Here is a 27,851-nt window from a genome sequence, read left to right as displayed (position 1 = left end):
ACCAGTAATATACCAAACATCGTTTTATCGAGCCCGGCTCATCTTCTAAAGTAATTTAGCACATAAAAGAACAAGATACCACTTCCTAGTATCCCAGGCAGCCTCCAGGGAAAGATTTAGAGGGGGCAGCGTGGCAAACTGTGCTATAGAGATGTAGGAGACAGCTTCCAAAAACCCATCACACTTCTTTTCCCAGCATCGAGAACCCGAGTTGGGTAAGAAACTTCCCAGTGACTCCTTTCTTATTATGTGTCATCTCGTACACTGTTTATTCCTCTCTTCTCCCAACTCCTTTTTCACCCTGAGAATGTTCTTCCCATGCTATGTTTGCCTCCCAGGGTGCCTCCCAGGATGACTAAATACAAAGGAAAAAAAAAAAAAACTTCCAACAAAAGAGCTAAGATGCCTGCTTTTGGAATTCTTTTCACATACTGTGTTATAAATCATACCAAAGGCAATCAACCATATTAACTGAAACCAGGACTTTTGTACGATCACTTTTTAAGAGCCTAAAATTAATCTCTGAACTATCATGAGTATTTTGGAGTAGAGAGTACAATATATGGGACTACGTTCACCTTTAATAAGAAGTGAAAATATTTAAGTTTTTGCTTTTATCGTTTTATTTTGGTTTTGTTGGTAGAGAAATCATATCTCTATGTTGTCTTCATTTGTAAAGAAGCTACTGGCCCGGCACACGTAGATGACAAATACCCACATGCACAGTGTGCATCCTTTTGCACACACAGTCTTTTCAATGGAATAATAATGTTGATACATTAATGTAATTATCAAACATATACTTTGGGCCAACCACTCTACCAAGGCTCTTTATGCACACGATCTCATTTAATCATCAATAACACTGTACAGTAAGTATTACTGTGAACCCTGGTTTAGAGATTAAAAAAAACAAAAGATAAAGAGATAAATGAATTTCCCAGAATCTTAGCAGATTTGAAATTGGAATACAGGCAACTGCCTTCAGATCTTACGTTGTTGAAGACCCCATGTGCTACCTCAAAAAATAAATATTTGATACTGATGAATAAATAAAACTTCCTTTCATATCCCAACTTTTTAAAACTTTGCTTTCCAACTTCTCACATATATAACCTTATAAATTATGCACTTGTACCCTTTTGCTCCCCATATGCCAATTCATAAACCAAGCTTCACTTTTTATCTCTTGTTGTAGGAATGATAATAAATAGCTTTGACATGGCTGTTATTTTACATCTCAAGTGAAGGAAATGTTGGGTGTAAACTGTTATGGAGCCCTCTTCATAGACATAATTAGGACCAGTGGTTGGTCTGGGAATTTAAAATTTTTCTAAAGCAGAGAATCATAAAAATATGACAAATTTTGCATGCTTCCAGTAATGTATTATATTTATTTATTTAATTTTTAAAATTTTTGTGGGGGGAGACTGAGTCTTGCTCTGTTGCCTGGGCTAGACTGCAGTGGCACCATCCTAGTTCACTGCAACCTCCAACTCCTGGGCTCAAGTGATCCTCCTGCCTCAGCTTCCCTAGTAGCTGGGACTACAGGTGCATATCTCCACACTCAGCTAGTTTTTTTCTATTTTTAGTAGAGATGGGGTCTTGTTCTTGCTTAGGCTGATCTTGAACTCCTGACCTCAAGTGATCTTCCTACCTCGACCTCCCAGAGTGCTAGGATTACAGGCTAGAGCCACCTTGCCCAGCCATCTAGTAATATATTTTAACTTAATACATACCAGTTTGCAGTTTTGCACACATCTGTTGATGAATAGCCAAGAATATTTCTCTGGAGTATGTGTCTACTATATTGATTGGAGTCTCAGTTTGTCTTCCTTACATATACACCACACCCATATTTCATTGTTCAGGTTTCAATTTCAGTTTCTTTATAATGGAAATGACTTAGGAACTTGGAGGCATTCTAACTTGAAAATCTTTCAGATCTGATTTCCTAATGAATTTTTACAGTTGTATCTCCCCTACCTAATTCAATGGAAATCCATTTTTAGGGCCTCACCTTTATAAAGTCTATTTATAAAATCTATGTAAATCTATTCAACTTAGTTTTAAAGGAAACAATTCCATTTTTACTCAGATATCATTAGTTTATAACAGATATTTTGTTAGCACATGTAATTTACAATGGCACATACAACTGGCCTAAGCAGATCTGGGACCAAACAAAACTGATACTTGGCAAATGTGCAACTCAACTGTTGGGAGGAGAAATACATAGAAGTTCCAGAGAATAGTCTATTCCCTGTGAGTGTTCAGTGTACACTCAGCATTTTACCATAAGAAGGAAACAGCATTAATGACTCAATAATGTTATAAGGTAGAGCTTGGGTAAGATTAGCAATTAATTAAGCAAAGACTTTTCTGAGTCTACATAATAATTTTTAAATCTTTTCTTAAAAAATGTACAACGTTTAATGATGCCAAGAAATAGTTTTAAAATCATTTCCTTTTTTCTTCTTTGTGTGTGTGTATATACAGTACACAATGAAATGATTTAAACTTACAGAATTGGAAAGGACCTTTAAGAAATCTAGCCCAGTTCTCTGAGTTCAGAGGAAGAGAGAATGAATGGCCAATGGATACAGTACTGCCTGTAGGAACCCTGTGGTCAGTTTTGGAAACCATCATAAAATATTTTTTAAGTGGGCCAATTTGAGGCATATAGCATTTCAACTTAGTTATCTAGATAATTTCTCAATTCTAACATGTTAGCATTTGTGACCTATCTTTGGGTTTCATGTAGACTTATGAAGAGAGGCTTTTGTGCTGCTTCTAATCCTTTTCCTTCAGTTAGAATAAATTAATTTCCAAAGCAAATGATACGCCAGATTGTTCACTGAGTCAGAAGAGTTGAGAATTATTACATTTTCTGCCTCTGGGCAGGGATGTATCCAACCTATTTCATTAAGTTAGTTAAATGAATCTGTGCTTTAAAATATGTAGGAAGCAGAGCTGTAACTGGACTATACTGGTGCTACTTCAAAGGAAATGTATCAAGAATTGGATGCATTATCTTCACCCTTACCCCTCATGCTAGATAATTTCCCTAATCATGTTAATCAACAAAATTCTTTTGATACTACTATTTTTCCAGTCTTTGATTTTTTCCCTTGAGCACCTTCACTTTCTTTAAGTCAAATGATGTGTATTTGCTTTTTTGTTTTCATTTACCTTGTTCCCATAGTTATTTCCTAAGCCTTCTTAAAGATTTTATCTTTTAGAAATTTGCCAGTTCTGAATAATATTTTGACATAACCCCCAAAACAGCACTGACATATTTATTAAAGATATGTAATTTTATTTTACACTCTATTAGTAACTTAATCACATAGACCTACTTGTTACAATTTTTTATAATGTGAACCTTATGATAATTTATAAATTTCAGTGCCTTTCATATTGTACAAATTCATTCTGACCCCCACACATATTCAAAGATTTTCCCTTTCTCATTGCCAACACTACAATTTCAAAGTTTTCGCATAGTAGTGGCAACAGTGAAAACAAATGTTCTATAATTGAGTTGATAGATACATGTCTAATCTAAGAGTTACATTTAATGTTGATTATATTTGTTGCTGTCTTTTTTTTTTTTTTTTTTTTGAGCCCAGGCTAGGGTGCGGTGGAGTCAGCCTAGCTCACAGCAACCTCAAACTCCTGGGCTCAAGCAATCCTTCTGCCTCAGCCTCCCAAGTAGCTGGGACTACAAGCATGCACCACCATGCCTGGCTAATTTTTTCTATATATTTTTAGTTGGACAATTACTTTCTTTCTATTTTTAGTAGAGACGGGGTCTGGCTCTTGCTCGTGCTGGTTTCAAACTCCTGACCTTGAGCGATCCTCTCGCCTTGGCCTCCCAGAGTGCTAGGATTACAGGCGTGAGCCACAACGCCCCACCCTGTTGCTGTCTTTTTAACTTATCTATGCCCCCAAATTTTCTATACCTTTGGTCTTTTCTATACCTTCCGAGTAGTAACTTGGAAGCAGTCTAGATCATAAAATAGCAAGGTTGTTTATATTTGTGACAGTATAAAGCCAACATTAGATAGGACATCGCAGAGATAGTAAAGCAGACTGGGTGGAAATAAAGGGGAAATATTAAGTTGTTTAAAAACTGGGTACATTGAAAATGGTGGATTTACCTAGAGAATCAGTTATTTTTGGTTGGGCATATAAAACCGCACTTTCTTCCACTGTTTATCAGACTTAAATTCCAGATTTTCTATTTAAAGGTGGCAATCCAAATTTGGTTGTCACTTAAATAGTGTCCAGGGAATTACACTTGCATTTTCTTAAATGCAAAATCTAAATATTTTTATTATAAGGAGAGAAGGTTTTCTATTGCCTGGTAACTTCTTTTTAAAGGAAAAGATTTGTTTGATCATGTGCACTGTAACAAGACTCAGCCGTGCTCAGTGTGGCCCATGACTGCACTCAGAGATGATTTCAGGTTGTTAGTGTGAGACTTTCCTTTAAAGTGGCTTTTATGTAAACCTAACCTTTAGTATTTATTATCACTCTCTAAGATTTCACCGGTTAAAGGAAATATTTCTGGATATTATTGGTATACTTGAAATTTAATTACATTATTTTTTCAAAGTTGAATAAGCATGGAAACACACTTTGTGAGTCACATAATTTTTTCCTACTTTGTGTATGATTAAAATAAGACCCACCATCAACAGGTGAAAGCCCCCCTTCCTTGAAATTCTTTAATAGAGACTCCCTGAACGTGCTCATGTCTTTATATTAATAGCTTGCCTCTATTTATTTAAATAGCAACCAGCCCATCTTTCCCTCTTTCAGCATTTCATGTGTGGTTAGACTTGGCAGGTTTGTGGCAAACAAATCTGATTGTTGATTTTAGATTTCATGCCTCAGTGAAGCTTTTAGTTATTTAAGCCAAAAAGTGGTGATAACTTCTTATGTGTGATGTAACTTTTGACTGCTATACAAATCTATTCTTGAATCAGAAAATCAATAAAGCAGTGGCCTGACTTGTTAATATAGTAAGGAGATTTTTTTTTTTCCCAACAGTAAAAGTGTTCCTTGTGTTTTCTTAGCCAATTTCAGTATGGATAATTTGCCTTTTATTGCATTGAGTGTTGCGTTTGTTTTCACTGAAAGGCCTTTGCTTTCAAAAAAGCTACAGCATTGAAATACATAATGCACTTATTTTCTAAATTCGTATGTAACACTAACATTGACTTATAAGGATGAGTTTTCAGTTGTTTCTATTTTAAAGTTACTTTTTAAAATGTTACTATTAATATTTGGTTTTTTTCTGTGTATAAAAGAAATACAACTATTACTTTAAAGAAAATGTTTTATAAAGAGACACAAAATTAGAGAATTACAAAAAGACTTGTCTTCTCACCAATAATTTATTTCAAAATTCTACTTTTAATTATCAATGGACATGCTCTTATTTTTGTATTTGTAGATTTTATCTCCTGAGAATATTTTATGAAAAATTCTTTAATTATCAATTACTAGAGAATAAACTATTAATTTCATTGTCAAAAGGTCATAACAATTTATGTCCTAAAAACAAAGTTTGACTTAAAATTTCAAATTTTTATGGAAACAGTTCAGGGACTTGTTAGTTTATTTAGAACCACTTGGCTAGGAACAAACATTATTATTTTAGATGATCACACTGGGTGAGTTTTTCAGAAGCATAATGATTAGAGATGCACTTAAAAATACCTGTTTCTGAAACAGAATGTTAGCTTAGTTTTAGCACGGTGGGGGAGATGAAGAGATATAGATCAAAAGATACAAGGTAGCAGTTATGTAAGATGAACAAGTCTAAACGTCTAATGTGTACAGCATGAGGCCCATAGTTAATAAAATTGTATAATATTTGCGGTTTTTGTTAAATGAGTAGATTTCAGCTGCTCTTGTCACAAAAAAGTAATTATGTGAGATGTTAGATGTGTTAATCTGCCTCACTATAGTAACCATTTTACTATCTGTAGCATATAACATCATGTCGTAAACCTCAAATGTAAACAATAGAATTTATTTTAAAAATAAATAAAATGTAACTTGTAGCTGAAAAAAATAAAATGAACAATGTAGGTACATATATGAAATATACATGATTATATATACTAAGAATGTTAATATTACAGTTAAATTTTCATATTGATACATAAGAGATATTTAGGCCTATGAGCAGAGAACATGGGCACTGTGATTAAATAGTGCATTAAATAATTACAGATATATTTAGTAATACAAAATGAAAAATTTTGGTATTTATTTCAGTATACTGGTTCAGCTATTGAGTTGTGGAACCAAAGTCTTTGTGTTTGCAGTCTGATATTTTCACTTCCCAGCTATCTGATTTTGGCAAGTTATTTCTGACTAATAAAAATGAAGTTAATAATAGTACCTACTTTGTAAGACTTGGGGTTAATAAGTATCAGCTGTTACCATTATTATTATGATTAGTATTGTCATTCAAGCAGTAAAAGACGTAACTGCTCTCTATGATACCATTAAAGAATAGTTTATCCAATACTTACAGTTATTATGATAATGGATCCATGAAGACTAGAGATCTTCATGGATGTCAGGTGTTTTCATAATTATGATATTTTTCTGAATATAAAATTAATACACATTCACTTTTTCTATGAATGATTTTTCCCCCACTGAACAATATTTTCTGAGCATTGTTCTAAGTAATTATTTATGGATGTACCCAAATCTTTTAAACAAGTATATACATCTTTATAATACATTTATAATACAAGTTTTTAAAAACAATTTCCCTGTTTTTATTCGTTTAGTAGTTACTACACTCTTTTGTTGTTACCAGAGCACTCTATACCATTTGTGTTCTTGTTTTTGTATTTTTACATATGCGTAGAAGTATTTCTTTGGACCAGATGTCTACTTGTTTTGCTGGAACGTAGCATACACATTTAAACTACAAATGGATAGCCTAAGCAAAATTCCCTTCCAAAAATATTGGATTATTTTTTCCTCACTAATTTATCCAAACCATTAGTAATGTTTGGTGCTATCGATCTTTTATTATTTTGCCACTTTGGTAAGTAAAAGTTGTTTTTATATTATTGATTTACAATTTAATTATTAAGAAGGTAAGTAACTTTTTATATGTTTGATTTTTTATATTTTGTTTAAATTGCCTATTTCTTTTATGTAATTTTGTCATTTATTGATTTTTTAGAAGCTCTTTATTTGGATATGTTTCGTTTTCTCTTTCTTTAGTCAAAGTGCTTCCTTGGAAGTTTATGAATTCACAGTATCTTTTAAAGGTTTTAATTCCATGATTATAAAATAGCCCTCTATGTTGTCTTTTAATAGTCTTACAATTTATACATTTAAGTTTTTCAACTTTTTGGAATTTATTTTTAAGTCTATTGTGAGAGAATAATTAAACTTTATTTTCTTCCAAATATATAGCCAAACTTCTAATAGCTTCTTACTGAAAAAAACACCAAAATTATTATTATTTATATCATTACCATTATTGAAGACTTACAATTGCCAGCTCAATATTAAGTGTTTTACATATATTATCTCTTTTAGTTTTTATAATTACTTTCTGAGACTGCTACTGTTATTATTATATCTATTCTATAGATGGAGAAATCACAGCATGGAGACCTTAATACCTTGCCAAAGATCATGCTGCGAGAAAGTGGTACAGCGATCAGGAGTGAGGATTTGGATTAAATAGCCTAGCATGTTTCCCCGAAAATAAGACAGGGTCTTATATTTATTTTTCCTCAAGAAGACACCCTAGGGCTCATTTTCAGGGGATGTGTTATTATTTTTTTAAGTATGGTACAACAATCTACATTTATTCAAATATAGTTGTCTTCTTCTAGAACATCATCATAACTCTCCAAACCCCGATTTCCATCCTGAATTTCTTGCAACTCTGTTACATTTAGAACCATTGGCCCCAATCTCTCATGTTAAGCAATAGAGCTCTCATGGGGCAGATGAGAAGGGCTGCTCGTCTTCTTTACCGCTCCATGATGAAATGCATGGGTTGTGCAGATGCGCTGCGTAGCCACGCCCATCACTAGGTCTTATTTTCGGGGTAGGGCTTATATTGGGCAAATGCTTAGAAATCCTGCTAGGGCTTATTTTATGGATAGGTCTTATTTTCGGGGAAACACAGTAGTTCCAGAACCTGCAACCCTCATCACTCACTGGGTTATGCAGTTTAAATTTATGTGGGTTCCTGGTGCCTCCCACTCTGGCTACTTTCCAATGGGAATAGTCCTCTGCATCCTCTCTTAGTCTTCATCAACCTCTTGGCCTTCATCCTACCCCAGTTCTCCCTTAGTGCCACCTCTTTCTGCATGTCTTCTCTCCTGGCCAGCAGGGCGGGGCCTATTCCTAGCCTCTGTTGCTCATGCTCTTCATTCTACAGTGGGCGCAGAGCAACGGCTCTGTTTGGATAGGCAGTTTAGCGGAAAAGAACATAAGTGCCATGGAATCCCCAAGACTGAAATCTCTGTTCTTACCAACCACAAGAAGAGAAGACAGATTGTGAATCTGAACACAAACCGAGTAGCTTTTTGTGTCTCTCTCTAACATTTGTTGAATAATGACCTCATACCAGACTCAAGTCTCACATTAAAATATTACTAATATGACTAATATTAAAATTTTATGGTATATGAATGTTACACTCAGAATGAAATTTCTAAATAACATACATGTCAAATGTTGAGCTCTTCATCTGGAATGATAGGAAGTTTTGTTCCAGTTTCCCAAAACTTCTTCCCTCTTAAAAACTAGTGTTTGGCCGGGCGCTGTGGCTCCCGCCTGTAATCCTAGCACTCTGGGAGGCCGAGGCGGGCGGATTGGCTCGAGGTCAGGAGTTCAAAACCAGCCTGAGTGAGACCCTGTCTTTACCAAAAATAGAAAGAAATTAATTGACCAACTAACAATATATATATATAAAATTAGCCGGGTATGGTGGCACATGTCTTGTAGTCCCAGCTACTCAGGAGGCTGAGGCAGCAGGATTGCTTGAGCCCAGGAGATTGAGGTTGCTGTGAGCCAGGCTGATGTCATGACATTCACTCTAGCCTGGGCAAGAAAGTGAGACTCTGTCTCAAAATTAAATAAATAAAATTAAAAAATAAATAAATAAAAACTAGTGTTTATCTTTTTAATCTCTTCAAATATGCTCTACTCCTCCCCAAGTTCTAGCATTAAAAAAATGTGCCATGAACATGAAAAGGGTGGAAGCTAGGGCACATTTTGAAATAGGTGATTTGAATTTTACTGTACTGAAATACTGCAGCATCAATTCCGTTCATTGAAAAAGTCCAGTTTAACTCTGTGTCTCCAGATTCAGGCCTTTTCTTACCCGACTTCTCCCGGCTTGGTGTCTCAGTCTTCAGGGACCAGCATCACTGTGGATATCGCTGTGATGGGCGAGGCGCATGGCCTCATCACCGACCTCCTGGCGGACCCGTCTCTGCCACCCAACGTGTGCACGTCCCTGAGAGCCGTGAGCAACCTGCTCAGCACACAGCTCACCTTCCAGGCCTTCCACAAGCCCAGAGTGAATCCCGTCCTTTCCCTCAGTGAAAACTATACCTGTTCCGACTCTGAAGAGGGCGCTGAAAAAGACAAGCTGGCTATTACCAAGGTAGGTGTGTTCGTGACATAACTCCTGAAAGGGATAAACTTTTCCTTCTAGATCTCCTTCCTGTCACTCCCAACCTAATCTGCAGATTCATTTTCAGTGACTGGGCAAGATGTTTGATCATGGAGACAAGGTAATAAAAATGTAAACACAAAAACTTCTGTTTTTATAACTTGACAGCTTTCTGTAAGTAGAAAATCTACCTTTTTACATTACCTTTTTAATTTAAACTTCCAAGAAGTTTTTACTTGCAAGAATTTTTTACTTCCGTGTGCCAAGCTCTGTTTTAGGTGATAAGGAAATTGCAAGGGGAACAAAAGGCAAGAATCCCTGCTCCATTCTAGTGCAGATTCTGTTTAAAATCTATTGCCTTGTAAAACTTAAGGTTCCTTTGCTCTTTGATTTCTTTGTATGATAGCCTTCAGAGTACTCTCATGGCTTTCCTAAATACAAGTTTTGAACTGAGAACAGTTTTAGTTAATTACAGTTTATTTAAAGTAAAAGATGGTCTTAGTGATTTATCTAAACTTATATACCTTATATGTAAAAAGAGGAAGTAATACACACTCCTTTTGACATAGAAGGTTTGAGTTTTACAAAAGTAAGTTGTAAGGAATAGGATCATGTATCCAGTTCAGACCTCAATATTAATTAAAAATAAGTCATATTAAAGACCGAAGATTCCAGAATATCAGTGGTCTTTGGTACATTCAGCACAGTTATTTATGAACTGTCTCCTTGAGCTGGTGGTCAGTTAGTAACATCTGTGCTCTTTCATTGTGCTATTCTCTTGACTGAGGAATGTGATCTTCATAACTTGGACAATTATGTTTTTATATCATTTCCTTTAAATACCCACTTCCCTAAAAAAGATATACCTAAGCAGGAAATGACAGTAAAGAAATCGAGAGAGAGAGAGAGAAAGAGAGAGAAACTGGTTCCTTCGGGTCTCAATCAGACCTGAGGTCAGTGACAGATTTAAGACAAGAAACCTGGTCTTTACCAGTTTGACTTTTTTTCTCTTTCTACTGAATCGCCTGCTAAGATGCATGTTCAGATCTTCAAGAGACACCGGAAACTTTAGTATCTGAGCTGTTCTCGAATTCCAAGATGTGTCGTATACTTTTCAAAAGTTTTTACCTTCTTCAGAAGGGCAGCATGTGTGTTTGTAAACTCTGCCTACACTGTTTGTTTACTAGGAGTCATTAGCCGCAAGTCAAAGTGGGCTGAGGTTCTGCCTCTTATGACTATTGTTGATTGTGTGTTAGGAGAATGCCTTCACTTTCATGCTTAAGGTCAAGACCCTCGTTAGAGTGCCCCTCCTGGTGTCCCTCCTGGTTGAGCCCAGGCTCTTGCCTCAGTTCTGATGCTGCCACATGTGTCATTTGGGACGTGGTGGGAGGAGAAATGATAAAGAGAGAGACAGCAGGTCAGCCAGCAGGGTCTCCTATCAAGAGGAGTTGGTACCAATGACTCTACCCACATCTCTGATTTTTGTTACATTAACATAACAATTTTGCGAAAGAATTACATTCTTAAATTTAGCCCCTCTTATTTGAGATCAAGGTAATAAAATTAATAATACTTAGGGGTATGGACTATTGTACAAGATGATATAAATTAATCCATGCCCCAAACAAGTGACTTTTGAGGAAAAACTTCTGCTCATAATAACTAATATGATATATGCATATAGGTAGGTAAATCCTGTTGAACTTATATAACTATAAAATTATCCCAGAGGTAATTGACTCTGTAATCCCATGTTTGCATAAGCATCAAAATAAAGACCCCAAAATGTTATCTTTATAATATTGATTCATTTTGGCCAGAAAGTCTTTTATGGAATTTCTAAGCACCTACATTTTAGATAGGTAATGTTCAACCAATATAGTTTTCTCAATTGCTTTCCAATTAAAAGCTCATTTTCTTCCATTATATTACATAAAAGTTAGAGTTAAAACCAGCCTGAGCAAGAGCGAGACCCCGTCTCTACTAAAAATAGAAAGAAATTAATTGGCCAACTAAAAATATATAGAAAAAATTAGCCGGGCATGGTGGTGCATGCCTGTAGTCCCAGCTACTGGAGGACTAAGGCAGGAGGATCGCTTGAGCCCAGGAGTTTGAGGTTGTTGTGAGCTAGGCTGATGCCATGGCACTCTAGCCTGGGCAACAGAGTAAGAATCTGTGTAAAAAAAAAAAAAAAAAAAAAAAAATTAGAGATATAAAATATGCTTGGTAATAAAATCAACACTCTCTCCTAGCGCCTGAGAAGGAGTTTGCCCCCGGGCTTGTTGAGACGAGTTTCTTCCACGTGGACGACCACCACCTCGGCCACGGGCCTGCCCACCCTGGAGCCAGCACCTGTAAGGAGGGACCGCAGCGCCAGCATCAAACTGCTCGATGCACCTTCACCCAGGTTAGACGATGCTCCTGCTGGTTTCATGTCTCTTAGTGAAGTTACTTACCAAGAAGGAATTATACGCAAGGCTATGGAAACAGCCCAAGGGCCCATCAATCCAAGAATGGATTAATAAAATGTGGTATATGTATACCATGGAGTACTATTCAGCTCTAAGAAACAACAGTGACATAGCACATCTTATATTTTCCTGGTTAGAGCTGGAACCCATACTACTAAGTGAAGTATCCCAAGAATGGAAAAACAAGCACCACATATACTCACCAGCAAACTGGTATTAACTGAGTAGCACCTAAGTGGACACATAGGTACTACAGTAATAGGGTATTGGGCAGGGGGAGGGGGCGGGTATATACATACATCATGAGTGAGATGTGCACCATCTGGGGGACGGTCATGTTGGAATCTCAGACTTGTGGGGGGGAAAGGGGGAAAGGGCATTTATTGAAACCTTAAAATCTGTACCCCCATAATATGCCGGAATAAGATAGATAGATAGATAGATAGATAGATAGATAGATAGATAGATAGATAGATAAAAAAAAAAAAAAAAAAAGAAGGAATTATAGATGACAGGAGAAGGAAGGCCTGACCAATTACAGTCGCCTGGAGGCTAGCTTTGAAATTGGAAAAGGTGTTATGGTTTAAATGCAGAACACTGTAGAGATTGAGATCAGATAATTAGGCTTAACCTCTTTTGTGGGGCCTAAAATCTAAAGTGGGAAGAGAGACCTGAGGCGATCCTTGCCACTATGACCTTGCCTGGGAAGGGTCAAGCCCAGGATAAATAAAGGTAAGCAAGGTTTTAGCTACATTGAAATTCCTACTGAGACCCTTAAATCAGAAGTATCCATCCTGACACTTGCAGTTGAAGTTAGATTGTCCTAGCCCACCAGACTACCTGTTTTAGCTTATACAAAAGGCAGAGGAGCAAATCAAAGTTAGACCATCATCCTAAGAATACCTCGATATGTTCAAACATTTGATAATTTAAACTTTATTTAGGGTATGAGTTCCAATTTTACAAAGTGACATGAAAGCCAGAATTACCAAAGCTAAAGAAAAGGTAATATTAAGATCTAAAAAAGAATTTTGCAGAAAATAGCTAATGAAAGAAGTGCTTTTATAGGGTGCTATTGTGTTTGTCCTTTTCTATTTAGGATTAAAATATCATACTTTAAGCCTTTAGCCTGCCGGAGCCTCTGTACACTCTACAAGGGATCATTAGGGAAAAGGGGAACTATGGTGTAACTGGAGGGACAAATTAGATAGAAGAATGCAAGTAGATGCTTTTAAAAAAAAAATAGGCTTCAGATAAATAGAATAGGCTAAAATACATCATACCTCAAGTCATTCCAAGTTGACCTTGGAATTGACCCCTGCCTGTGTACATGAGGCCAAAAGAAAGCTATAAAAAGAGACTATTACCTGGTCAGACTTTTCAGACTTGTTATTGGGACATTAAGGGTATGAAACCACTTTTGTGAAGAGGGTTGAGATCTTTTATCACAGGCACGTAGACAATTTTTCTCTGCTATGTCAACATGAAGAAACCAAGTGAAGATTTCCTTAGGCTGTTTTTTCTCTCCAGAATCCAAATTATTACATATTCCTGAGATCCCAACAAGAACCAGGAAATAAGCAGGAATGAAATGCTGAAATCTCTTGTGAGGATCACATAAAGCAATATATAAAAGTGCCTGTAAACTGTAATGAATTTACACATATAAATATAATAATGTATTGATTTATTATATTTTATTAATGGTATAATAAATTAATATTTACTGTATTAATAATAGGATAGATGTGGCAGGATGTTACTTATCTTGAGTTCATTAAATCCCCATACATTAAAGGTATTATTGCCCTTTACAAACTTTTAAAAATGAGTACATTTTAAATGTTTTTATTTGAAAACAATAATATAGTTGTTGAGCTGGCCTCCATAAATATGTATTTTTGATATATTAAAAAATTCAGTTAATGTTGAGGTCTTTAAAAAAATCTACATAGAAAAGTAATCACCTATTTATTGTATAATGTACTCAGAAATGAAAACATTTAGGCCACATGTATATTACATAAAATTTCTTCACTGTAAATCTTATCAAGTTAATCCAGCAAAATGAGTTGGAAAAGGACTACACCAACAAGAAACAATCAGTGTAGTTATCTGTTTTAGATCCAAAGTTTTCTTTGATCTTATTATTTCTAAAATTCCAAGCATTTGTGAAATATCTAGGATGAAATTTCTAAGAAGGACATGAAACAAATATTTTCTTTGCTTTACTTAATTATATTCGATAATTGCTGAAGTTCATTCCACATTTCAAATAATCTCTTTTGTGATATTTTTGGTAAACTGCTATCAGAAGTAAGGAGAAAGAATGAAGTTTTTATATATCTTGGCCAATAGTTGAAGAAACATCTCTCTGAAGATGATAAAAAGAGAAGAAATGAGATGCTACAAGTGTTAGAGTGTCAAATCAGCCCAACACGAATTACAGATCTTACCCCATTGCCTCGTTTACTACTAATCAAAGGATACAGGCAATGGCAAAACACATGCTCAGCATTCTTCCCTTCGAGAGGTCTGAGACTTAGTACAGTTCTCTGAAAGTCCTTTTATTCCACATTAGCACATGTTTCTGGTTTAGATTTAGCATGTGGGGTACTGACCAATGCTTACATAACGTTGCTTGCACAGAGAGAACCATTTTGGTTAGGGAACCTCTCCAAATTATACCTCATTAATTATACAACTTTATATGGCAATCTCCATAGATCCATGACCTTGTAATTCCATCAATTTCAGGGTTTTTTTTTTTTTTTTAAATAATAAGCCACGCAAACAGACCAGGCAAATCCTGCTTACAGTGCCAATCGAAGATTGGCAAAACCTCAAATTGTCAAATTATATTTATGCAAATTATAGATTTTACCCAGTACCAGATTTACTAGTGCTTGAAAGGACACAGGTGTTAACAAAACACAGACCAAGCACTTTTCTTTTGAAGCAGCCCAAGATTGTCCACACAGCTTCCTAAATTCTTTTCTCTCCCAAATTAGGATGGATTCTCTTTCAGATTTAACAAGTAAGGTTTTGAGCAATACATGCAGAGAAATTTTGGTTTGAAATGCCTCCAGAATTTCCCATTAATCACATGGCTTATATAGCATTCTCTGCTCTAACCTTCCATAGATCTATTAATTCCAGATTTATTTACAGTAAGACACCTAGACAGGCTAAGTACATCCTGGTAAAAGCATTCCCTAGATGTAGACTCTCCATTTCCTTTCTCCTAGTAAATATCAGAAGATATTTGTGTGTGTTTAGCATTAGGTCCCTCACTGTCATGTTTACAAGGAGATTTGACTGGATCTTCACTTGCTCTTTAAGGTATCATCAGTAAAGAGAAATTATAGGCTAATGATCTGCTTCTAACTTTCTCCTCCATAAAGAAATATGGGGGAAAAAACCCCCATTATCTTTGAATGACTTTATAGTTATTCAGTTTTTAAAAATATAGATGTACCAAAAATAATAAAGAGTACCAAAGTAAGCATTATGATATTCATAACTAATTTGAGATCTTCTGCACCTTAATCAGTTAATCTTCAAAGCTCTTTTAGAAAATTTGAGGAATTTAATTATAGAACTAGAACAAGAAGGTATTTTATTCTTATTAATTTGATAAATAGCAAAGTTGTCTTTCCTCGTTTGTTAACCCAGTATGCATGATAAGTGACTACTGCAACAGAGATTGTCGACGGAATCTATCTTGTCCTTGGGAAGTAAAATGGTTCTGTCACTGAACTTGACCCAATACTCAGATTGGCAAGTCTATTACGGAAATGATGGCTGGGTTCTGGCAAGTTTTGCCCCAGTAATTGATGAATAATGTCTTCATTTTTCTTTAAAAACTCTGTCTTTGCAGTGTGGCTAGTCCTGATTCTAGGAATAACACAGCAATGATGACCCTCACTAAAAGCAGATCCTTCACTTCATCCTATGCTGTTTCTGCAGCTAACCATGTAAAGGCTAAAATGCAAAATCGACCAGGTGAGTAACTTACTGGGAACAGAGTTCATGCTCTGAGTGTGCAGGCACAGAGTAAACCAAACTTTGAGTGTTGAAATAGTCTAAGGGTGCCCAACATTCACATGCCTGTGGTTTGACTATTCTAATAACCAATTAGTTGTTTTTTTAAAAAAAGCCACAATAACTAGTTTATATTTAAATTTCCACTTTATATAATGAAACAGATTCTTTCAGTGTTACTATACCAGATTTCATATCTAGAATTTATTGGATGAATAGGAAATCCCTGTTACCATTAAGGATAATCTCTGGAAGAATCATTTTATAATAGAAATTTCAGTTTTCAGTGTCTGTTAAACAAAATTTTTTTTTCAAGAGTAGGGTATTTATATGAGTTCAAAGAAATGCTTCATTTACTATATATGAGCTATGATAAAGAATTTGCATACTGGCCTGGCGAGGTGGCTCATGCCTATAATCCTAACTCTCTGGGAGGCCGAGGCAGGAGGATCGCTCAAGGTCAGGAGTTCGAAGCCAGCCTGAGAAAGAGTAAGACCGTGTCTCTACTAAAAATAGAAAGAAATTAATTGGCCAACTAAAAATATATAGAAAAAATTAGCTGGGTGTGGTGGCACATGCCTGTAGTCTCAGCTACTCGGGAGGCTGAGGCAGGAGGATCACTTGAGCCCAGGAGTTTGAGGTTGCTGTGAGCTAGGCTGATGCCACGGCACTCTAGCCCGGGCAACAGAGTGAGACTCTGTCTCAAAAAAAAAAACGAATTTGCATACTAAAGTTAAGAATAATAAAGTTTTAGGTTGGAAAGTGAAATGATTTGTGGGAAGATTTCATTTGATCAGGGTCTGTGCTGTGTCAAAACCCTGATAACAGTTTTTGTCAGATTCTGTCTCTGAATTGCCCTTCTCCTAGAAGCTCAGTTGAGAACCTGGGGTGTTTACTTTGACCTCTCCTTTTTGGAAGGTTCTAACTCCAAGTTTTCACTTCTCAGTAGTATAGAAAACTTTGATGAGATTGTCAATAACTTACTGCTTGGTTTCTGAATCTTCTAAGTCTTTAGCAACCTAAGAATTCACCAAATGGCTCAAGGTTGAAAACTGCCCATTTCTCCCTGAGATATTAGACATTCAAGTTCTGGCTGCCATGGTAGTCCTGAACTCCAGTTTTTATGTCATCAGCCCCATGATATTGCTAAAAGCCCTGCTGGCTTTGCGTCCCTAATGGCCGCACCCTGTTGCCTGGATCCTTGCCTCTTGTTCCATGCCAGTATTCTGTAAATAATGCTGAAGGGAAGAACCATTTGCAGGATTTTGGCTCACCTTTCTGAGGTCCTCTCCTCTCTGGGAACCTAGTTCCTCAGAATGGGGTCCTTTACCTTGATAGCTTTTTTCATATGATTTTATGGGACTTACATCACTGAAAGAAACCATTAAAGATACTCTTATTTTCCAACAACTAATCTGGTCCTGTCTGCTCTTTAGAAATATTTTTTTAAGTTTTATAACTTAGAAATCATTAATGACCTAAGAAATAAAACTGAGCTTTCACCAGGGCCAGGCAAAGTAGGATAATGTAGGCAAATACTACCTACAGCTAACCATGTAAAGGCTAACAAGCAAAACAGACCCAGGTTAGTAACTTGCTGGGAGCAGAGTTCCTATTCTGAATGTGCGGTCACAATACATCACATCTTAAGTGTTGACATATTCTGAGAGTGTGCTACACTCAGATGTCTTTGGGTGACTGGGCTAATAACCAATTAGTTATTTTTTTTCAAAAAAAAAAAAAGGTTTCTAATTTTATAACGTAGAAGTCATTAATTACTTGAGAAATAAAATTGAGCTTCCACCAGGGCCAGGCAATATAGGAAAATATAGGCAGCTAAGCATGTAAAGGCCAAAAAGCAAAATCAACGAGGTAAGGAACTTACTGGGAGCAGAGATCACCCTGAGAGTAAATAAAGATTAGCTCAATAATAAGGAGAATCATTTGGGACTCCAGCAAAGTGGAGGAACTGAATTTGAGAATTCCACATTAAACTTGGCACTCTTAAAGGGGGCACTAAAATAGTCCTAAGTCTGTAGGACTCCTTGGCTCCCTACAAAAACATGTGCAGATAATTTTTGAATGAAAAGCATTACCAGGTAAGAGCTATGAGATTTTTTTTTTTAACAGAACAAGTTCGAACATGGAGCTTATAACCATGATCACAAAAGACAAAAGGACACACCATGAGTTTGAAGTAGCAGAAACCACAACAAAAATTCCTAGATCTCTAAAAGGATTGAGATGTTTCAATGCTAAATTACTTAAATCTATCGTTTAATTTAAAAATGTACATATTTAAAGAAAAACATGAGATTATAAAAAATAATTGCAGTGAGAAAAGACATAAATATGGAACAGCTAATTAAAACTTTTGGAAATGTAATCAAGGAAATAGGTTAAATAGCTTAATAGACAACTGAAGGGAGAATTAATAGCCTGGGTGAAAGAAGATATGAAGATATCACCCAGAATGCAACACAGATGAGATACTAGAAAATATAAGAGATTTTAAGAGGTATAGAAGAAGGAATTAGAAAGTCTAATATACATAAACATAATTTTAGTAGCAGATGAAGGACATAAAATATTTGAAGAGAAGCAAAATATTAATAAATGGGAAGAAATTCACACATAGACACAAAATGATAAAACTATACAATACCAATGACAAAAATAAACAAAAATCCTAAATCTACCAGAAAAAAAGACAAATTACCTTTTCAGGAAAGGTAGTCAGGGTGAAAGCAGAATTGTCAAAACTAGAGTAAGAATATAGTAGAAAATTTTCTTCAAATTTCTGACAGAATATTATAATCAACCTAAAATTGTGTGCCCGACAAATGTATCTCATAAGAATAGGAATGAACAAAAGACATTTTGAGAGAAGTCAAAACTTTACCACCTACCAGATCTTCACTAAAGAAATTTGTGATGAACATATTCTCGAAGGAAGAATGATAATGTTAGAGAAAAATCTGAAGTCTAATGAAAATGCTCAATAAAATTGAGAGCTACAAGTCAATCCAAACAAACATTATACATATAAATAGTAGTATTTCTGTATTCATGGGTAGTTTTTAAAAGATTTTCAAAGACAGAATTAAAATACCAAACAATAATGTGTAACTCAAGGGATGAAATACAAATGTAAGTGTTCCATGTCCTTGCTTAGCTCAGCAGGGGGGTTAAAATAAGGAAACTGAGGCACAGAAATGTTAAGTACTCAAAGGCCACGGAATTAGTCCTGAATTCTTTATTTTGTCCTAACAACTTCATAGTAGAAAAAAAGTTGACATAATTAAAAGTTAGGATTTTTTTTTTGGTTTGGCCTTTGGCTGAGTACAAGCTAATGGAAGGGTTTGGTTTTCTCTCTCTCAGTTTCTTCAGTTAGATAATAAAATAAAAATTGTTAAATAACCAACATGATAAAGTCAAGAAGATAGAAATTATGGGTAGGGCAGGCACTGGCAATAACAGGGCAAATGATAAAACAGCCTTATATTCCTGTGTCCTGTTCCCATATTTATATGACTGGACTGAAGAAGAAAGGGCAAACGTAAAAGGAAAAGCATGTCCACGTAAGATACCACAAGCGCAGATGGTAGAAATTAGAGTCACAAGCATCACAAGGGCCACCTCCCATTCTTGCCATCGAGTGCGTAAGATATTTCGATCATGATTACTTTGAAGGGGATTTTGCACTGTGGCACTTTTAGACTGTTGTCAGAGTAGAGCTCAATATTTATATTATAAAATAGCCTATATCCTATGCATGCTGAACGCAACTAAATCGATCCCTGAAAGTCCTCCAAAAGGAAGAAAAGCATCCATCAAGAATCAGGGAGCTAAAATGAGATTATAGCTCTCTGTGATCAAACGTGTCCTTTTGTTGTGAAGTCCTTACTCTCCTGGGCTGATGGCATGCTTGGGTGGATGGTGCCCTGTTTCATGCAGTTGACTGTGATGCTTATTGTTTTTCAATAAGCTACATGGAAAGAGGCTGGGAAAAACTCCTATATGTGGTAAAGAGTAGAAGCAAATGTTCTCAAATGAAATGTGAAGAGAGTCTGAGGAGGAACCTAAGAACAACAGGCAAATACAAAGAAACCAATAGACAAACCAAACAATAAATAACTTGTTTCCAGAGGGGACTAATGAAATCTGTCCTGTGCACAAATCAAGTAAACATTGTGTCCTCTAGCTCAATCAATCAGCGTTAATTTTAAATAGCTGAAGCACAATCAATTATTGATGCAGTTACTAATATAAAATCAATGAATGGAATCAAATAAGAGCCTCTTGATTAAAGCATAAAACAGGAGATTTAAATGTAAATTTGCATTTTTCAATCTTGCTCTTCTAGGATGAGTCACTGACCATGTGGAGCTACCATGATGTCATCCTGCTTTGAAAATTCCTCTATTCACAGTTATTGCATTTGCAGTAGTTCTTTCCCAGATTCTTGCAAGTTTGAGCTGCCCATGACAGTGATAACAGATATCTCTACACCTGTAAACTAGCCTGAGTTCTTTCTGTAGAAAATTTGAAAGGACGTAAATTTAATTATGGTATTGTGACCTTTTTTTTTTTTTTTTTTGCATTTTCTTTAAATATATTTTCTGTTGTGGGAAAATATTAAGGCTGACCATTTTCATGTGGGCATGGAAAAGAGGCATATATTTATCAGACAAGCTGGTTCCTTTTCTGTTTGGTTAAAATTAAACTGAGAAAGTCTAATAGCACAAAACAGATGGATTCACTTAAATAATTCCTCTCCAATATTATTTATCTTCTCCCTTTGATTGCCCCAAAATTCCTCGTCTTGACACATTTTCTCATGCTCTCAGGAACAAAGAATAAGGCTAAATTACTCAAAGGAGTTGGTATTTTAGACTTTATTTTTAAAGGTATATTTTTAATTTTTTTTAAGTATTTTGATTTTAAGCATTTTACATTAGGGCAGTTTGAATAATTCAAAGATTTATAATTCATGAGCTATGTCTTTTTCCTGGAGTCTCTTAAAATCATTCAAATATAAAAGGAAGATAAGTATATTTGAGAGAATGCATATTTATCTGAATTCCTTCGTGTACGTGTGTGTGAGTGCACAACGTAAAATTATATGAGATTTTCAGAAGTCCTAACAGTCATCACTACAACTTTAGACATGATTACACTTAAAGTGTCTTAGAATATCTGTTTTAAAAGACTTGTAAAGAAGGTTATCCCTACCATTTTCTCAGAAAATCCTCTTCCTGAGTCTGAAATCGTTTATTTGTAGTCTATTCTTTCTAGAAAGAAAATTTGATTATTATATTATCTGCATGTATCTCCCCATGTATTTGAAGACTAATATGTGCAAATATGTATCTACTTCCTATAGCACTCCTAATTCTGTTTTTTAAACTCTAAGCAAACTACAACAAGGCACACTGGGAAAAATTGTAGTTTGGCTCTGGAAAAAAAGGAATTTATACCTTTATCTTCTCACCTACAGATTAAAAATACCCCTGCTTCTCATAGTTGTTGCCAAGACTTTTGTTTGTTAGAAGTGTTCAAAATATGTAGACTAGTAGTACTACAGAAACAAAGGTTTTCTCCTGTATTACATGTTTATTTCAAATTTCATCCCAGGCAGTAAGTTTGGAGTCTTCAAAGTCTGCTTATTTGTTTAAATTTAGTTAATCCTTAACTCGAAGAATTCTAATAGCTGTATAGATGTTAACATTTATATTTGAGAGTGAATTTTGCATATCTCAGAGGCTATCAATTGGCAGCTATTAAAAATTAGCAATGAAAAATAATCACTCTTTCATAAATTGCCTTCAGAAAATCCATTGTGTCAAGACAGAAATGGACAATATTCTCATGGGCTGTGAACTACAGTTCTCTTTAAAAAAAAAAAAAAAAAAAAAAAAGGTGGTAGAAAACTATCCAGAACTCATAATTTGCTATCAGAATAGTTAAAGAATTGTCTAATACAATATCTAGCATGAATCTCTCTCTTTTTTTAAGAGCTTAAAAAGCAATTAAGGCCGGGCGCTGTGGCTCACGCCTGTAATCCTAGCTCTTGGGAGGCCGAGGCGGGCGGATTGCTCGAGGTCAGGAGTTCAAAACCAGCCTGAGCAAGAGCGAGACCCCGTCTCTACTATAAATAGAAAGAAATTAATTGGCCAACTGATATATATATAAAAAAAAAAATTAGCCGGGCATGGTGGCTCATGCCTGTAGTCCCAGCTACTCGGGAGGCTGAGGCAGAAGGATCGCTCGAGCCCAGGAGTCTGAGGTTGCTGTGAGCTAGGCTGACGCCACGGCACTCACTCTAGCCTGGACGACAAAGCGAGACTCTGTCTCAAAAAAAAAAAAAAAAAAGCAATTAAAATCTAACCCTGGACCTACCCAGCTCTATCCAGCCTTACCCAGCAACCTCTCTGACCCATTCACTGACCCCATTCTCCGCCCCATTCTTCCTTCCTCTTTGCTAAGCTGCCAGCCACTGAGCTCCTACTGATCCTCTGACATCCTCAGGTATGTCCCTCTTGCCGAAACATGCTTTCCCCAGATACTTGTCTAAATGTCTTCCTTATGTCATCAGGGCTCTGTTCAAAATTTACCCTCCCCCAACCCCACCCCAGAGGCCTTCCCAGACGGTCTTATCTAAAGAGCATTTCTGTCCTTCTCTGTCCTCTACTCTGCATTATTTTTCTTCACATCACTTGAAATTACTTGACTTTCACGACTTTTCTTTCTTCTGCTTTAATGATTTTTAATTTTTAGCTCCCATCTCCCCTAAAACAGTGGGAGCTCCATGAGAGCAGGGATTTTATTTGACTCACCACTCCAGCTCTGGAAAAGGACACCCAGTAAATTTTTGTTAAGTGAATAAATCACTGAGATACTTAGTGCAAATACCTTGATCACCTTTATGCCACATCATGCCAGGATTCAGTTCCTGAATGGTTACACTGCCTAGCTAAGATTATCTACACTGCCTATCTAAGATGATCTGGAGTCTCCACCTTAATCCAAAAAATTGTCTAAATTAGAGCAGCCCTTCCCAACCTTGTTTACATCAGAGCACCTATATATGTGCAATGATATTTGTGTATCCCATAATATTATATAGCGTTAGAGAAATGAGAAGGGGTTTAGAGCTTGGAGAAACATAGATTTTTCTTTATTTTATAAAATTATAATGAGGAGATCTAATTATAAAATATAAGAGATAAAGTTAGACATTGAGTTTATTCCAGAGCTTCCAAATAATATATTTCTTTTGTTTTAAAACTTACAACCATTTAATATAATACTTCACAGCACACATGTAACTCACTCCCTGCACACAATGGTACATTGGCTCAGGAAGTGAGTTAAAAATTTAGTGAACTTAATTTACTTTTGGCTCAGGAGACTGTAACATGAGCGTTTGTCAGTATCTTTGGTAAAATAGTTAAATCTTTTAAATAGAAATGGAAATAAAACCATAAAGCATGACATAAAGAGCGATACAAATGCCGCCTCATAGATCATAGATCATGGATTTTTCTTCCCCCTTGAGCAGTCTCTGATAGAAATACTGGCTGATAGAGCACATTTTACTAAGAATAGCTGGACCCACTCTCTTTTCTCCCACTTGCTAGTAGTGTGACACTGGGGAAGGTCTTTTAACCTCTCTGGGTCTAAGTGGTGTTTCGTTTGCTAAGTATAAAAGCTGGGACAAGCTGTCAATCAAGAGTCAACAATGGAAATGTTTAGAAAGGACTAGGAAGGCTTGGTGTTCCCCATGCTTAAGCAGAGGAAGAGAGAGATTTCCCATCTTTTTAAAACAAAACAAATACCAGTGCCAACAAGAAATGTAAAAAGAAATTCATAAAAACCCTTCAACAAGCTTAATGTTCTTTTCAGTGGGCCAGAAAACCTTTGGGTGTGACAAATCAAACTTTTGAGGGAACTGGTCCCTGGAAGCAAACTTTGCTGTCAGCCAGATGCTAGTAAACCACACACATCACTTGATGATGTGAAAGTCCGTGGCTGTAAATTTCCTTTCAGTGGTGAGAAATAGAGAATGACTTTGAATGATTGCGTTTCATTTACCCTACAGTAGGCCGTTCGGCCATAAAATCATGAAAACCAGTAATCAGGTAGCTGTTCAAAAGTTATTTGTCTCTCTTTTTTTCAATTTTAAGTGCAGGCTGCCTTCCCTTATGTTTGGGAGAGAGTAACTTCAAAAGATACCGTCATTGTCCTCCGACAGACAGCCCTGCTTTGAAATCTAAGCCAGCCAGCGTCCTGTTAAATTCTCACAATCTAGAGTAAACACAGACAGTTTGGCACAAACCCTCACGCTTGAAATGTAACCTTTAGGCCTATCGTTTGACCTGAAATAGATCATATTTTCATTTTAAAATGTTTTCTTCAAAAATTATTTTGGTCAAAGTACTGTTTCACACAAAGTGGTCCCCTTTCACTGAAAATGTGAATGGTTAAGAAGGTTAATTGCCTCTCGAAAACGTTATCTTCCTTATTTACATATTTTAAGCATCAATGCCTGCCAAACTCCCATCCAGATACCAGTTAATGCTTAAAACCATAGTGGATCTTGTTCCTGCTAAAAACTTCACGACCTAAGAGAAGGCAAGCACATGAGAAAATTTGAACTATTATTTTTGTGTCAGAATGACAAGAAGAAACAAAAATGGGAAGAGAAAATAATATCCTTCTGTCCTGAAGTTACTCCAGGACACCAGGGCTTTAGCTGGATGTGCCAACATTGCCACCGATTTTTTCGTGATGATTCATCACTCCCATTTCATGCTGTGGAGACACCCCCACCACACACCCTGTCTCCAGATGGTGGCATGCACCAGAGGCCAGCCCAGTGGCCTGAGTGCGCACATGGTTGTTGGAGGAGCTCAAGAGTTGCAATTTTGCATTTCAAAGACATTTGTTTATTGACTTAACTCTTCCTCTTTCTCAGGTGCCCTCGCTAAAATTTCCCCTCTCTCATCACCCTGCTCCTCACCTCTCCAAGGGACTCCTGCCAGCAGCCCCGTCAGCAAAATTTCTGCAGTGCAGTTTCCAGAATCTTCTAACGCAACTGCGAAACAAGGCCTAACTTCTCACAGGACTTTAACTTACACTCAGAGTGCCCCTGACTTATCCCCCCAGATCCTGACTCCACCTGTTATATGTAGCAGGTAAGGATTTTATGTTGTTAACTGGGGTTTAATAATAGTTTTCCCTACGGGAACATCTACCACTAGTCCCAACAGCTTAGGGTAGGTCTGCCAAAGTAGTTGACAAGAAAGTATAGTACAGTATGATTTGAGTTGAATAGGCTATAATAAAAACTTAATTTTTTAGTGGTTTTTGTATTAATAGAAAGTTCAGTCCATACAGTTTATATACCTAATCTTAGTAGATGATAAAAAATAATTAGTTATATATGTTATCTGCTTACTGATGGAGAATGCAGAAAATAGATAATTAAAAATTTATATCAAATAATCTAATTCAACATTTTGTTGGAATGTGTTTTTACTTGTTCTCCAGGGAGTATTTTATACCGATTTTAAAGATGTTTAATCCTAAATTTGCGTTTCTCATTTTAATACTTTGAAAATGTGCAAATAATTACATGGACCACGATGGGTGGACTCAAGTAGTTCTCTGAATGCAATGAAACAGTTGCATGTGCTTTTCTATCATGTTGAAACAGAATTATAAAGTGTTATCTGTCACAGAGGGCAAGAAAAAAGGGCCCAGCATGGCTGGAGTGATTATTTTGCCAACATTGTCACAAAGAAAGAATTGCCTCTTTTTACTGATTAATGTGTTTTTACTGTTCTTCACTAATAGTTCATCTTGAATAATTGCTCTTAAAACATTACAATATTTTTTAAGTAGAAAGGAGTTGAGTGCTTTTAAGTACCTTGAAAAAAAAATAGTATTTCTTTTCTAAGGTGAATAAGGTTAACTATGTGAGTAAATTAGTAACATGTTAGTTTTCTGGTATCAAATACTGGTTCCTAGACCCATATTTTATCAATACGTTCAGTTTTAGGAACTGGCAATTGCTATTAAACCTCCTAATTTTCACTTTCATATGCCTTACCCATAAGCTCTGTAAGCTAAATGAATTTCATTTATTTTGTGATCTTTATTTTTACTTCTTTTCTCTTTATGAATATTTTTAAACGAAAAATTATTCTTTTTTGGGCAGAGCCAGCGTAAAAAGTTATTCTACCATCCAAAAGTTATTCTGCTGCTATTTAAATAAAACAATTTCTATAGGATATTAACCACATCTTTTTTCTCCACGCACACACAAAAAAAGGATAGTGTGTAGTACCACGTCTAGGAGACAAAACATATTTCCCTCTAGAGATTCACAATACATATCACTTTATTAAAAACTCTGATAAGTTCTGCTAAAAGACCACCCCTTGATTTTTTTTTGTTGTTGTTGTTTTATCTAGTGTTTTCTAAATTTATTTGACCACAGAACCAGTTTCTTTTGGTTAACACCCAATAATTGCCCATGGATCTAGTGTTTGGCAGAACACACTTAAGAAGCATTGTTTTGCTGTGTGTACCCCGAGCCAGGGTGAAGCCCCAGGGAGTAATCTGCATGAAGGACATCTGCTTTCAGCCCTTTTAGGGAGACTCTCCCACTGAGCTTTCCAGACGTGTGGGAAATAAGCTGCCTAAAGAAAGGAAGACGGATGTTCAGAAAAGATGTACCACTCACATAGCTTTTCTTTTAATAGTCTATTTCTTGTATTCTCAGCAGGGAGAATGTAATGGGGATTTTTATAAAAGAGGTTTCAGAGAAAAACAAGGGGATTTCACTGTCTACTTGTTCAGTAATGTTTATAAGTCCAGTAGTGTGTGTTTTATTTGTTTGGGCTTTATAAACCTATAATTCAAACCAGGTTTTATTATTGCCTTCAAGACAGCCACCCATGTAGGCACAGAGAGCTCCAGAAACACACGACTAATTATTGTGGTTTCCCCTGCTGAACTCGAGGGGCTTGGCGTTGAGTCCTAGTCTCTTGGCTGCTGTAATGTCTATGCAGCAAGCTATTTTTTTGGCATAGGGGCTGGTATATTTGAACTACTAATTTAAATAGTCCTTCTAGGTATTATCTTGCAATGAAAAATCTTAAAACTAATAAACTTCTGCTGAGTTTCATCTGAGAATATAAGCCCATTAATTGCATCTACTTTTCTTTTTCCTTTAGTACCGTCATTTTCTTTTGATTCCTTATGTTAAAATGATAGGTTTCATAACTAGGAATATTTTGTGTGTAATGATTTTCTACTTACATTCAAGGGTTGAAAATAAAGTTACTTAGTATGAAAATACGCTCTAGCCAGAAAACGCTTTTCTTTACTGCATATACAAGCATAATTCAGGGGGAAAAAAAATGATGAGACTTTTAAGATACTAAAGAAAAAATTATCACTCAATTTTTTTTCATTTTAGAGTGAGTAATCTGTGGTTAAATAACAAACAGAAAAAAATCCTCGGAGTCCGTTTGTAATGTTAGTCAGAAGGAAAGAACCCAGCAGCAAAATGCAGAATTAGAATCTAATCATGAAATCTCTAAACAGGATTACAGAGGGAGGAGCCAGTTCGGAACTTT

General features: G+C 36.0%; 1 protein-coding gene across 1 annotated transcript in view; it reads left to right on the top strand.

The window, feature by feature from the left end:
• PDE3A (phosphodiesterase 3A) overlaps positions 1 to 27,851 on the top strand; it is a 295,523-nt gene that overhangs the window by 230,539 nt on the left and 37,133 nt on the right. The window contains exons 3-6 of the mRNA XM_012785508.3: positions 9,419 to 9,676; positions 11,938 to 12,092; positions 16,037 to 16,161; positions 25,181 to 25,400. Coding sequence (XP_012640962.3) covers positions 9,419 to 9,676; positions 11,938 to 12,092; positions 16,037 to 16,161; positions 25,181 to 25,400 — 758 coding nt within the window. The remainder of the gene's footprint in view (positions 1 to 9,418; positions 9,677 to 11,937; positions 12,093 to 16,036; positions 16,162 to 25,180; positions 25,401 to 27,851) is intronic.

The sequence above is a fragment of the Microcebus murinus genome, chromosome 10 (genome assembly GCF_040939455.1).
Source record: "Microcebus murinus isolate Inina chromosome 10, M.murinus_Inina_mat1.0, whole genome shotgun sequence".
Classification (NCBI taxonomy): Eukaryota; Metazoa; Chordata; class Mammalia; order Primates; family Cheirogaleidae; genus Microcebus; species Microcebus murinus.
The sequence above is the reverse complement of the archived record's forward strand: the minus strand, read 5'-3'. Positions and strand labels throughout refer to the sequence as shown.